This window comes from Alosa alosa, chromosome 18, assembly GCF_017589495.1.
Source record: "Alosa alosa isolate M-15738 ecotype Scorff River chromosome 18, AALO_Geno_1.1, whole genome shotgun sequence".
NCBI classification, from domain to species: domain Eukaryota; kingdom Metazoa; phylum Chordata; class Actinopteri; order Clupeiformes; family Clupeidae; genus Alosa; species Alosa alosa.
The window spans coordinates 7,114,030-7,128,618 of NC_063206.1; the positions used below are offsets into that span (position 1 = coordinate 7,114,030).

General features: G+C 42.8%; 1 protein-coding gene across 1 annotated transcript in view; it reads left to right on the forward strand.

The window, feature by feature from the left end:
• desi2 (desumoylating isopeptidase 2) overlaps positions 1 to 14,589 on the forward strand; it is a 44,958-nt gene that overhangs the window by 7,229 nt on the left and 23,140 nt on the right. The window contains exon 2 of the mRNA XM_048270204.1: positions 14,326 to 14,398. Within this exon, the coding sequence (XP_048126161.1) occupies positions 14,326 to 14,398 (73 nt within the window). The remainder of the gene's footprint in view (positions 1 to 14,325; positions 14,399 to 14,589) is intronic.

Genomic DNA, 14,589 nt, shown 5'->3' on the forward strand with positions numbered 1-14,589 from the left:
CTAGTCTGGGTTCGAACCGGTAACCCTCCGGTTACAAGTCCGAAGTGCTAACCACTAGTAGTTGTTGTTGTTGTTGTTGTTATTTGGTGGGGGTAGGTGGGAAAGCCCCTGGTGTAACAGGTTTGGTTTGGAGCTTCCAGATCATGGCCCATTTCTGCTGACTGGATTTCTTTCTTTCTTTCTTTCTGCCGCGGCTAATGAAGTTAAACTGCTTAGGCTGCAAAGAGGCGGCGGGACCCCAAGATGTAATTAAGAGGGAAAAAAAGAAATGCAAGAGTTGGGTGATGAACCCAAACAAAGCCAATTTTATCTATTGAAAAAGTGAAACAAAAATATGTCTTTATGAAGAGAAATGGTGATGTGTTTGTTATTAGTTTATGAAATTGGCCACTCCACAGCAGAATGAATGGCAGCGTCCCCCAGGGCTCAACATTAACTTTTAAAAGTGGTTGCCAGTTTGACAACCAGGCATGAGGTTTTGGTTGCCAAAGCCAACCAAATCTGGTTGCCACTTGTAACAATTTGGTAGCCAAGGGCAACCGGGCAACCATTAACGTCGAGCCCTGGCGTCCCCTATAATCACATGGGAAAGGCGCTATCTGCAGAATGTTAAGCGTAACTGGACTATTGGGCAGCTACTATGTGCAGAGAAAAGAGCAGACCAAGAGGGGGCTTGGTATCAAGTGGAAAGATAAGCTGGTAACAGGACTGACCTGCCAGTCAGCAAGATTGGATGAGTGTTTGCGTAGTTGAGAGCACCTCAGCCCAAGCGAAAATCGTGTGCGTGTGTGTGTGTGGGGGTCCGTCCCGGAGAAGTGTGCACCCTGCGAAGTGCACTTAAAGTCCCATTAGCTCCCTCTCAGGTGTGGCTTTAATCAGCATGCAGCCGGGTGATCCCATGCTCAATGATGACAGGCAGCTTTAATGAGCTTTGAAGTAATCAGGGCCAAAGGGATAAGAATCTTATTCCTCCACGCTCCACCACACCGGCGGTTCAGACAGACAGAGAGAAAGAGAGAGGCTGTGTGTGTCTGTCTGTCTGTCTGTGTGTGTGTGTGTGTGTGTGTGACAGACAGAGGGAGCTGGAGAGCGAAAGAGAGGCTGTGTGTGTGCGTGCGTTCGTGCGTGTGTGTGTGTGGGAGACAACAGACCCAAAGCAGCAGCTGCAACAGTGCGGTCGTCGTGGGCAACAGGGTGCTTGTGACTCCTCAGGTGCCCGCGTGTGTGTGTGAAATAACCCGGCTAATTCCAATAATGCCAAGAGTCTCTGAAGTAGGTGGGTGTGTTTTGGTGTGGTTGCCTCTGTGGCTGGCGAGGGTGCGGAGGCTAAAGCTGAGGTTCTGACCGACAGGGACTTGGTGGTGTGAGGGAGAGCGGACCCGGCGACCCAAAACTCAACGTTTCATTAAGATTCATGAGGTCATTTGATCGCCGTGCTGTCGGTTGTCTTCTCTAGCCAGGGCAGAGGTAGCAAGTGACTCTCTTTAAGCCCCATGCACTGTACATTGGCTATGTGATGCAGGTTGCTTTGCCAGTTGGCTAAGGTGCTATACAGTTGCTTTATGGGGTTATTCTGTGTCAAATCAGACCGAATCCAGCAAAGCGGTTGCTGCACGGATCAGATTTTGCTTTACCGGAACGGTGCTGCAGTTTTTTTTTTACCGCTAATGTGCAGCAGTCGTTGACGTGTGTGTTTCCCCACAGCAGCAACTCATAGCATGCAGAGAGCTGAGGTGTGTGTGTTTGTCTAAGTGTGATCATTAAAGCTCTCAGTGCAACAGAAGGTGACAGTAGTGTTAATTTTATCACCTATTTTTAATTTAGTCCTAGTCTTAGTCTTGTGACGAAATGTCCTTTTTAGTCTTTGTCATATTTAGTCATTCAAATATCATTTTTTGTTAGTCAAGTTTTAGTCGACTAAAAAGTCGTCATTTTAGTCTAGTTTTTAGTCAAAAAGAAAACTAAAGGTATCTTAGTCTTAGTCAGTTTTTAGTCAACACATTTTAGTCTTTTTTTTATAACAAATTATTTCTGATTACCATTTGAGTCAAATAGTGTTTCACACATCTCACATTTCCAACAATATTGTGTGTCCACAGGGCTACTCGTCTGTTATAATTACTCTATGTATGTATAACTACAGTATGTTTACATGCACAGGTAAGTCGAGCTTCAGTTATAGCTCGGCTGGGATTTGACCATAGACAGTAAAAGATTTGACTGGACCACGGTCATATTAAGTAGACCAGTGTTTCTCAAAGTGTGGTCCGGGGAATCACTGGTGGTCCAAAGCTATCCCAAGTGGTCCATAAACAGGCGTGGTAAAATATAATATAGATGAGTTGTTTGCAATATTGAACCAACTTGTATGTAAAAACGGTTCTGCAGCACTGTCTATGTAAGATATGCCAGTTTAAATCATACAGTATGAATCCACACACAATAAGCAAAGTGCAAAGACAATAAGCAAAGGTGGTTCAGTGAGCCTATAGTGTAGACTAATTATAGGCTACTGTTGAAGTAGGTATAATCTTTTTTTTTTTAGCTAGGGTTAGTTAAGTGGTCCTGAAACTGAAAAAGTTTGAGAAACACTGTCGTGAATAAAGAAATATTAATGTTTTACTCGCCTACTAGATGGCGATATCTTAAACACAACATTCCCCAAACAGACTCTCCATCTTAGCCATAGCTAACTTGCTGTGAACTTTCCATATTAGCTTACTTGCTAAAACTTTGCATCATCAGTCTAACTAGTTAAATAGTTGACATTACATGATGAACATTTTCATTATGGACATTCTGGGGATGTTAATTTGTATGAGAGAAGCTTCAACTTCTGGGTATGTAGCATTGTGGCATAAAGCTTAGGTAGCTAACGCTAACTCTGGCAGAAATCTCCAGTGTTTCTTGTTCCATGTAGTTTTAGGTGTTGCAGCAACAACCTGCGTGGGCTAGCCTACAGGAAAGGCATTTAGCATTATGAACTCATTCTGAATATTTTGGCAGTAACAGCTAGATATTCTGTCTTCTCATTTTGTAGGCGAAAATGAAGAGATTTTATCTTAGTTTTTATTTCATGCAAAACATTTTTTAGTCTCGTCTTTTTTAGATCAACAAAAATGCATCTTAATATAGTCTTAGTCAGTGTTTCAGGACATTACTGCCGTCTAGTCATCGTCTAAGTCTTAGTCATGAAAAAAAAAGGTTGTTGACGAACATATTTCCTCTCGTCTCGTCTGACGAAATTAACACTAGGTGACAGAGGTTTGTCTAAGTGTGATCATTAAAGCTCTCAGTGCAACAGAAGGTGACCGAGGTTTGTTTAAGTCGTGACGAGCAGGCTTAAGCTATTCATGTTGGAGTTATGTTTTTTCTAGAGATATATGATGTGTGTGTGTGTGTGTGTGTGTGTGTGTGTGTGTGTGTGTGTGTGTGTGTGTGCGTGTGTGCGTGCTTAAGATAATAGACCTACAATCATCTGCACATGATTTTTCATTTTTGAACCAAGAAACAACTGCAGTGATGGTAAACATGGTAAGCAATGATAGGGTACCACAACAACTCCTGAAACACAAACAACAAGAAGATAAAGAGTGTATTGTGGTATCTTTGAATTGCATTTTTTTTTTGCCCAAACTAAAAGAACTGATTTCCTCAAGCCGTTAACATTTTTATTCAGACTCTTCATATGCAAGGCTAGAGAGTAAACCCACCACCAGTCAAGTATTCTTCTAGTAGACTTGAGTGTATTCACACTTTGAGCACCCAGCTGCCTGTTGAGCTCCTTTGAACTGCTCACCTGTTCTGTGCCGCGCAGCAGCTCTGAATGCCGGCTGTGTGATCATATGATGCTGACCTTGTGCCAACCCCACGGGGTAAGAGCCGCTTTGCAATGCAGAGGCAGCAGTAGCAGCACCGACACTTCAGAGCAGACATCGCTATTTGCATGAGAAAGAATGGAGAGCGGCACAGGAAGTGTGTGTGTGTGCGCGCGTGTGTGTGTGTGTGTGTGTGTGTGTGTGTGTGTGTGTGTGTGCACGCGTATGCTGGGAAGGGTAGGTTAATATTTTGTAGCTGTTCTGTTCTACACTTGTCAGCTTTTTATGTGTCTTGCGATTCAGATTTGCATGTTTTCCACTCGGGAAACGTCTTCTCTGACAGTCTTCTGTGCGGCTCAGTTGACAAGGCATTTGTGTGGAAGTCAGCCTCTTTGTGTTTGGATGACATGCCTTAAATGGGAACTCACTACCAGTAATTAGCCAGACCCATAAAACACCATAGTGCTGCCGCACTTAACACTCCGGTCCTTCTCATCAAACTCTTTTGACTGATTTTTTTCAGTAATGTGTTGCACACCCGGAATTTAACAGACTTTAACTCTTTGGATCAGACTAGCTCTTCTCTTTTGCCAAACGGTAAACTTTTCAGAGTGCCTCATGGCCTGATATGTGGTCTAATTCCATGTCCTGCCAAGTGTGGACTCCAGATGGTCTGTTGCCCTGGAGCCTGGGTGGGTGGACAGTGGACCGTTGCCCACCCTTGGTTTGCCCCTTTCGCATGATATAATGGACTACCCAAATGCCAGCACGAAACAGGTCAACTGTCTTCAGCTATTCTTTCTGAGTGGCTGGCCATCGAGGTCAGAGATTCTCCCTCTCCCTCTCTCTGACTCTATCCCTGTCTCTCTCTCTCTCTCTCTCTCTGTCTCTCTATCTCTTTCCCTCTCTCTTTCTCTCTCTCTCTCTCTTTCTCTCTCTTTCTGTCTCTCTCTCTCTCTCTCTCTCTTTCCTCTCTCTCTTTTCTCTCTCTCCCACTCTCTCTCTCTCTCTTTCTCTCTCTCTCTCCCTATCTGTCTGCCGCTGGCATTGGCTGGCCACAGTGTGGTTGGCTCTGGGCAGCCTGAAGTCCAGAGAAAGTGAGTAGCTGAGGTAATCGAACTACATGCCAGCGATCTGGTGTCACCTTAATCAGGTTAATGTTTTTATTGACAGGTAGCTTTCGTGTACTGTACCTTTAATGCAGCAGTAATGGCCTCTGCTCTTTTTTTCTGTCGACTGCAGTTCTTTCCAAATATCTTGGCTTGTAATAAATAATATGGATGTGAACAAGATTACAATGAAGGATGCGTGGACCGTTTGGCTTGCATTAACGTTGGTGTCGCCAATCTGCAAGGCACATTTCAAATGTGTGCCATCTTGAGACGATGCAAATGTTTCATGGCCAAGTATCTGTTCCTAAATACCGTTTAATGCATAGAAAAGAGCTCATGACTTTGGCTAAGTGTGCATTGAAACATGTGGCATTTGCAGTCTGCCACGATTCCTACGGGCGAGGCTGCAAGTGCAGTGTGCCGTTTTTCATCGCATCTCTCTTTTGTGTTTTTTATCGCAGACACATGGGTCCAGACAGTAGTGTAATTGTATAATATGCCCATAATTGTATAATATGTGATGGCCAATTTAGTCTAGGCACAGTCACAACAGACGTCTTAATTGACAAGCATCTCTTTCTAACATTCGTTGGACACAATTTCTCTCTATGTCTGTCTGTCTGTGTCTGTCAACCATCCTCTCTCCATGTCTCTCTCTCTCTCTCTCTCTGTCTGTCTGTCTGTCTCTTTCCTGATAGATAGTTGTACTGAGAGCAGCTGTTCAGCATCAGTACAGCATTCTGTAATGCTGGGCGGTATACCGGTTCACACCGTATACCGGTGTATATTTTCGTTATGATATGAATTTTTAATATACCGCCATACCGGTGTATTTTATTACACAACGTTTGGAACGCTGCGCCGCGCGACAGTGTTTCAGACGGGACTTTTTTCACACGCACACATGGTGCCACTGCGAGGCATAGTGAGGGTAAACACAAAACACCTTAAGTTTTTCCCCTGAAGTATGACCCTTAAGGCTTAATTTCTCCTTAGGTAGGGGGTTTATTTAAGGGTGTTGCACAGAATACCTTAAATTGTTTCTTTAGTTAAGGAAAAACGTTAAGGGATACTGCATTGAAAGGGATTTACCGTCATGAACATTCTATTGAGATTGTTCAACAGCTGTAACTAGCTGGCTAGTAGGTGATGTCGTTAGTTAGCAACCCACCTAACACAGTGGAGTTTAATGTTCTTATTATTCATCTCACCTTAAGAATATTCGCTGAAATTATCCAGGTAGCAAGTAAAGCATGTGATAGACATGCACTGAGCAATACTAGCTGGCTAGTTAGAAATGATCCTGACTGTCATCAGTGCACCAAAACAAACTTTTTTGTTAATGTTTTGCCTAGCGAACCGAACCGAAGCTTATGGCAGGCTAACAAGACATCCACATCCACATGAAATTAACGTTAGCTTACCACTAACATCATGTAAACCACACAATAACATTAAGTTATTGCATGTTTCTGATAGGCCTATTTGACAGAGTAAGCATATTAGCAGAGAGGTTTTATTTTAAATTGTATTATTTTCAAAAAAAGTATCATTATTGCAAGTTGCACTACTTTTTGTATTGGTTTTATACAAGATGTTTGTGACATTTGCACAGTAAAAGTTCTGTATTTTGACAGCAATTGTCTTTGCATTCTGATTAGATTCTTCATTAGAATCACGAGTGGCTTTTTGTAAACAGCATCATTTTCTGGGGCCATGCAAAACTGCATTAGCCTACCACTAGTGTGGAGTTATTCTACATCATGACAGTAAAATAGACCATCCTTAGTCAATGTACTGCAGCAATTCCTCTCTCAACCTGTAGAAAATGCTGTGAACATCTGATTATGCATGAAAAAAAAATGCCGTCATATACTGTGAAACCGTAAGAATTTTGAAAAATACCGTGATATACATTTTGAGCCAGTCAGTCTCATACGACTCACACTCCCTCCTTATCAGCCTGCACTATCAGTAAGCCCTGTCTGTCTGTCTGTCTGTCTGTCTGTCTGTCTGTCCACTCCCAGACTCCTCTCTCATGTCTTGGCATGGCTGGGTCCAGGTCCCTATTTCTGCCCATGTATAATTGTCTCATCAGCCAGAGGGAGCTAATTACCTCCGTCTCTTCCTCCTTCTGCTCACACCTGCCAGCTCTTGGCGCTACCACCACAGTCATTCAAAGGCAGTCTATTCTTTGATTACACCTTTGGCATAAGTGTGGGTGTTAGGCTTAACAAAGGGGCTACACCGGGCACGTAGCTGTTCCGTTCTGTTAGCATCGCGTCTGCTGCAACAATTAGCTTCCACTGCAATCAATGGAACTGGCTACACCAGATGTGATAGCGGCGCGTACATTAAAAAAAAAAAATTAGACCCGTCTTCTAAAACTGTTTTTATGTGTCGCAACTAATAGGCTACGCTCCCCCACTTTATTGGGCCTTCAAAAAGAAGCCCCGTTCCGCCACCACACTCCTCACTATGTTCAATAATGTCTGGAAACATTCAATTGAGCTTTAATTAAGATTATATTGAATTTAAATGAGTTTATAGCTCACATTACACTCCTGAGCTCACAGCAGTGTGAGAAAGAGGAGACACCAAATCAAATCCTGTTCATTTCCCTGGTGAGAAAAGAACCCAAACGCCAAACCCTTTCATAAATTACTTTCCTCTCACTTGTAAGCCACTTTCCTCCAACTTTTCAATTATATTCCTTTGTTGTTCCCAGAATCCCTAAAAGAATGAAGGGGATCTCTCCTCTCTTGTGCCCACCTTGACAGTAATTGAGTTTATCAGAGATAAGGTCAGACAGGACCGGGGTAAGCAAGGTAGAGGATGTCCTATATCCAGGAAAAGTCCTTGTCAAGATTTGATTGAGATTCATGCAGGCGTTTGATGGGCGCATCAGTATCTCTCCCCTGGCTACTCTGTGAAAGTCAGTGGCTGGGTGTCCCTTTCTGGTGAAGTCTTAAAGAGTAACTAAGATGCTTACAATGCTAAAAATTCCCCTTCTTATTAATGGACTGTATGCCACGACTCGTATTTCAGTCAGCACATTTATTTCCAGAGGAGCTTCAGCAACGGTATCTTCTGCTATATTCTGCTCCTTTCTTGTCTATGCCCAACAGTGCAACTCTTTGCACGCGCATAACTCCTCGCATAACACGCGCATAATTCCTTCAGGATTTTAACATGCTCATTCAGTAGGTGTAACACCCATCCAGGTCAGTGTAAACAGGTGCGCTAAAACTATGCAGGTGATGGTCAATCGGAAATGTTTGTGCTGGCTGAAAAGCCTTCCAGGAAGTGTGTGGCATATAGGCCTAGTGCTAAGGGGGTACCCTTTGTCTAAAACTGAGGAAAAGGGTCATGCTCCTACCTGTGATGACGATATTACATAGTGCAATGATAGATACTTTATTGATCCCCAAGGGGAAATTCAAGGTCTCAGTAGCATACAGACATCACACACAACATGCACTTACAGCAGAAAAAGTAAATATAAGTATATACATATAAACAAACTCCACTGAGCAATAGAGACAGTAGAAGATAAGAAAATACTAAATACTAAATTTACTATATAAACTAAATCCTGGTGCACATCGGCAATGTCAGAGACTCTTTGGAGATTCTCCTTATCGTCAGTGAGGCATCAAAATGAGCTTGAAGATTTCAAGGTAAAACAGCTACATTGTGTTGCTGTAATTAAAGATGCAGTCATGCAGTTTACCTGTGACTTTCAGTGACCAATACAATTGCTATGCATTTATATAGTGCTGGAGACTGCATAGCAGGGCTCGACATTACAGCAATGGTTGCCCAGTTGCCCTTGGCTACCAAATTGTTACAAGTGGCAACCCCATTTGGTTGGCTTTGGCAACCACAACCTCATGCCTGGATGCCAAGCTGGCAAAGCTGGCAACCACTTTTAAAAGTTGACGTTGAGCCTTGCTGCATAGACTAGACTACATTTACACTCATGGCACTTTACAGGCTAATGCTTCACATTCACATGCACATACTGGCAGCGGAGGCTTCCTGCCATACAGTATCTACTTGCCTACCACCAACCTGCGCGGCGGTAGCAGTTTTGGAATCCAATGTGTTGCTGACTTTGGGCTCAAACCGGCTGACTGACTCCCCTCCCGCCCGACCCTCTGTCGCCCCACAGCACACGTTGTGTGTGTGAAGTGTTCAGTGTCACAGATTTGAATGAACACATTTCTCCGAGCTTCTAACTTCGGCAAAACGGATCAACGATAATTGTGAGTCTGTTTGCATGTCTGAATTTAATTGTGCCGTGCTGGTCTCTGCCGCCCTGAGTGACTGTTCTGGCATGCACGTGTTTGTGCCGACATTTAGAAACCTTGGAGCAGCAAGCCAACGGCGCCATGCCCAGTTTTTCTCTCTCTCCTTGCCAGAGCTGAACTGCCATCCAGACACACTGAGCTCTCATATCTATTCCCAGACGCAGTGAGTGTGTGCGTGTGTGTGCCACATCACAAGATTTTGTTTAGAATGACCCCCAGCTTCTCTCGCTGATTCACTTTCGCTTGGCTAAAGAAGAAGTCATGTGTCTCTGAGGAGGTGTGTGTGTGTGTGTGTGTGAGAAGACCTGTCTTTCTCACTGCAGCCTTCACTGCCAGTAGGCCTGTAGCTAGTTGCTGAGTGTTTTATTATTTAAGTATATATTTTTTTTTGGGGCTTTTATGCCTTTAATTGACAGGACAGTGGAGAATGACAGGAAGTGAGTGGGAGAGAGAGCAGGGGTGGGATCCGGAAGGGACCACGGGGCGGGAGTTGAACCCGGGTCGCCGGCATATAGTGCAGGTGCCCCAGCCAGTTGCGCCATGGCTGGGGCCTAGTTGCTGAGTGTTTTGATGCTTTTGATCCTGTTGTTATGATTATATATACATATATACAAATATATACAGTGAGAACGTATTGAGTACATAGTTAGACCATAACCAGAGGGCATACTGTTTTAGAGGCCTGCATAGCTCCTCTTTGACAGATATGCATTTGAATGTTATGGTGCCACAGAAACCATTAACACAAATACTAACTAGTGCTTATAATGTACGTGTGATGAAGAATTGCATTACACATAATCCAGTAACCCAGTCTGTCATTGTGCCTTGTGGTTTCTGGCACGTAGGCTATTTCTGTCTTCTCTTATTTGCATCTACTTGAGCCAATGTCTGTCCCCTGCTGCGCCGGTTTTAGATGTTACCGTGTTGGAACCATTGTCATCAAATTATATTGTTTACCTACTTGTGCCTAGAGGGGCCTGTATACAAAAGATTGAATTTGTTTTTGTTTTTGTTTTTGTTTTTGTTTTTTATGCCTCCACACCAGTCTTGCCACCTGGATCTCCTGAACGCGATATCTCTAGAACGCCTCAAGGCACGTGCTTAAAATTTGGTACCCATGTTCAATTGGATTCAAAGATGAATTGATTCGATTTTTTTTACCTTCAACAAATGTCAAAGTTGAAGGTCACTTTGACCATTGAACGCTATATTTCAGGAATGCCTTGAGTTAGGTGTTTCAAATTTATGAAGGGAAAAAAAGGAAAAAAGACCAAGCAGAGAATAATGCGACTCGGCTCATAAAACTTTGAGTAAGATTGTTTTTCAATTCCTGTCTCTTGATTTCAGTAAAGCTAATCTGATCTGGCTCACTTTGAATGCAGTCAATTCAATTGGCTTATACATCTTGAGAGAGTAACAATGGGACCTTGTGCACAGAACGAGTCTTTTGGATAGAGATAGTCTTGCACTGAGAAACGTGCTTATCTTGGCGGATCAGTATGACAGTGTGCTTGTATTGCAGCAAGTCTGATATTTTGCAACTCCAATGAAATCAACCAATGAAGCTACAGGATGTTTGAGACCCACTTCTGTCGTGGCAAAGTTGTCTTGACATGCCTCTCTAGCAGAACATGTTTTGACATTCTCTTTAATTAGCTATCAGTGTGTGAGTGAAGGCTCCCATCCACACACTCAAACACAAGCACATACAATTCAAGCGCACACTAGACACACACACAAACACTTATTCATTTAGCTGAATGCTTTTGTCTGAAGCGACTTATAAAAAATAGAGAACAATCAAGGTACAGTGGAAATAGGAAACAATAGTGTTATAACACACACATTCACACACACACACACACACACACACACACACACTCACACACACACACACACACACACACACACACAAACCTCACACACCACATCACAGAAAGAAGTTGTCCCGGCGTGATGTGACCTTTTAGTTTTCATGACAGACTGATTTCATTGTGTGAGTGTCTTCTGTTGTAATTGGTTAAATGCTTTGATACTGTGAGCCATCATGTCATAACATCAAGTGAAGTTAAATCAGTTTGTATATATTTGTATAGCGCATTTCACATGCACAGAGTGCAGTGTTTCCCCTAGAAATTTTTCCAGCAGCGGTGCTATTACTTGGCAGGGGGTTGTTATTTTTTTTCTTCTTTTTTTTCTTTTTTTTTTTATATCATACCTTCGTGTTTCTTTTTATATCATACCTTCGTGTTTCTTTTGTGGACATTTTCAGCTTTCTTTTACATTATTGGTTAAAAATGATAGAAGAAAAATTAAATGGCACAACCATTTAATGACCATTAATAATTAAAAAAGATTATTTACAATTTATTTAAATTTGTCTTAATGGCAAAGGCCACACCCAATCTCATGAGCACTTAATTTTTCTGGGCTTTGAATTGAATTGAATTGTGGGGGGGCCATTAATACTGACACGCATGCACGTAGCCAGATGCTCTCCTTGTAGTCTAATTCTCAGTCCCAAAACAACAAACCCAATGATAAAAGTAAATACTCACTTTTCTTCTACATCACTCCCACAGTTACCATACAACTCACTCACAATTAACTCGAAAAAGACCTAGGCTACTTGAATGAAGTCACCGTTAGTCTCACCGTCAAGAGAACGCTGAAGTTATGAGAACATGTCTTTCTGATAAGAGAATATAGGCTCCTATATGTCTAATGCCGTAAACGTAGAAAAGGTCTGTTTGTGATAGCCTATTATAGCTAAGTGGACAGAATTTAGGCTATACGTATATGCCAACATATGCTCATATTTCCTTTAACTATCAGACAGTTTAAACAGGCCTAGACTGTGTTAGCCTAGCTTTCCCATGCAAACATTACATATAGCCCCACGCTAACGTTACAAGTCTAGGCTACAATTAACGTTAAGACCATACACCTTGTAGCACATTGGTTTACTCTATTGCATTACTTACGTTTGAATAATTTGTCGTTGAATGTTGATGGAGGCTCATCTTTGGGAAATCAGCTCTCTGGATAAAATTGTCACAACAGTAGGCTAAATCGCAACAAACTTTTTTCCCCCCATGTTAAATTCATTTCGGTAATCATGAATTGGTTTCTTTTATTTGATGTAGGCTAGGAGAGGAGGATGCATGTTTCACATTAGTGTCAATGTGTCAAAGCAGGCTTTGGATCAGAGGAATTGCTCAAGCTTAACATATGGCATAGGCTACAAGCGAATTCACGCATCTGAACAGCTTGCGTGATGAAATATAACTAATATCATTTTTATTGTCACCAGGCCTATAAGTAGGCTATTTATTGTGTAACCTACAAGTGAACGATGACACCATAGGCTACACTGTGGCGGAGCAAGACCCCATCAGTCGGATAGCTAAACAATGTAACCGTGTTCAGAACGTAGGCTAGCCATATGGGCTGCAGACTTGTCTTTGGGCTTGTAATCACCTGACACATCATGCCGCATATATGTCCTGAATAATGAGAGGCTAAGTGTGGATTTGATGCACTTAACTTACTCAAGACTTTCAGAAAACAATTTCGAGATGACGTTGGCCATTGTGCTTTTACAGTGTGTTAAGTGAATCTCGTGATATTATGTTGCAGCGGCGCTGAAAATCCAGCGGCGGCGCTGCGCCGCTGTTAAATACATTGTAGGGGAAACACTGGAGTGCAACCCAAAGCGCTCCACACATAAGACATTGACACAAAAGACAAAAAGATGCCGGATGGAGCGGCGTAGTCGCCAGCGTACCCCGACACAAACACACAAATTTACAAAATAACAAATGATACACAAGACAAAAGATGCCAGACGGAGCGCCGTAATCGCCAGCGTACCCGAGACACCTAACGGTAGACAAACAAGACAGACAACAAAACAAACAATTCAGACAGTTCGCAGGTCAGCAACAGCTAGGCGCCTGCGGCAGTTTTTTCGCATAGTAGAACTTAGCCTTGGTCCAGCTGTCCCGAGAAATCCCCTCAACCAAGTGCGGCACTGCTCACGGATGGATGGAAGGATGTCAGAGGCCCAGCTAGCCATAGCAAGCTCCCAATGGAGTAACGCTAACAAAATTAGCCGACTTGGAAGCAGTAAAATGGCGCGAAAACGTACGTAAATGACGTAAATAAAGACTAAATACATTTAACTTGACAAATCAATAAAAAAAATGACATGACATTAAATAAAATTACGAACATTACATAAAAACAAACAAAAACATGATGCCAGATGGAGCGGCGTGTCTCGCCAGCGTCTCCGTAACCTCATTAAGATGTAGGTTAAACTTGAGTGACAGGCATCTGTGAGAAGTCTGACACATTTTATTTTTCAAAGTCAAAGATACTATCCCTTCAGTTACCATCAAGCGAACATTCTCATACATTGTGATGTTTGTGCTTAAAGGGGGGGATTACATTAGCCAGTGGCAAGCGGCAGGTTTCCTATTGTTCTCTATGGTTAGGCAGCGGAACGGTAGCAATGCTGGCGTAACGCTAGCGTTGAACAAGCTGAGCGTTGAACTTGGTTCAACTTTCAAAGCGCAACGCAAGCGCATTCAATTGACAAACCGCTTGTGTTGCTTAGGAACGAGATAAAACTTATTATGGTCTGAGCGTTGCGTTACGTTTGCCGCTGCTGCTTGCCGCTGGCCGATGTGATCCTCTGAAGTGTCCAGCAATCCAAATGTTTGTCAGTTTGTGTGGCTGGCTGGCTGGCTGTCCACCTGAGTGCTATAGTTTGTTTGTTTGTGTGTTTGTTTGTTTGTGTGTTTATTTGTTTGTTTGTTTATTTGTTTTGCAGTCAAAGGTGCTATTACGGTTTATTGCCCTTACCTGAATGAATTCATACAGACATTCAAGTCTAATTTTCCATGCATTACTCTCTCTCTCTCTCTCTCTCTCTCTCTCTCTCTCTCTCTCTCTCTCTCTCTCTCTCTCTCTCTCTCTCTCTCTCTCTCGCAGAATTGGATCAGTGAATACACAGTCAGACTTTTAAGTCTAATTTTCAATATGTGTTTCTCTTTCTCTCTCTCTCTTGCCCAGTATTGGATCAATGAATACACAGCCAATCTGGGTATCGGCGTCTTCCACTCAGGAATCGAGGTCTACGGCAGAGGTGAGTACAGTCCAGCTAGCCTAGAAATGTAGACGCATCCTAGCGGGGTAGTCTATCAACTCTCCGTTGGCTTGCGAGCTGGAAAAATTAAACTTCGATAAGGCCAATCACATCGTGTATAGAGTCGGTAGGCGGGTTTAACATAATGATTGATGGCAGAGTTACAACGGTTCGGCGTGAATTCCCTGCTA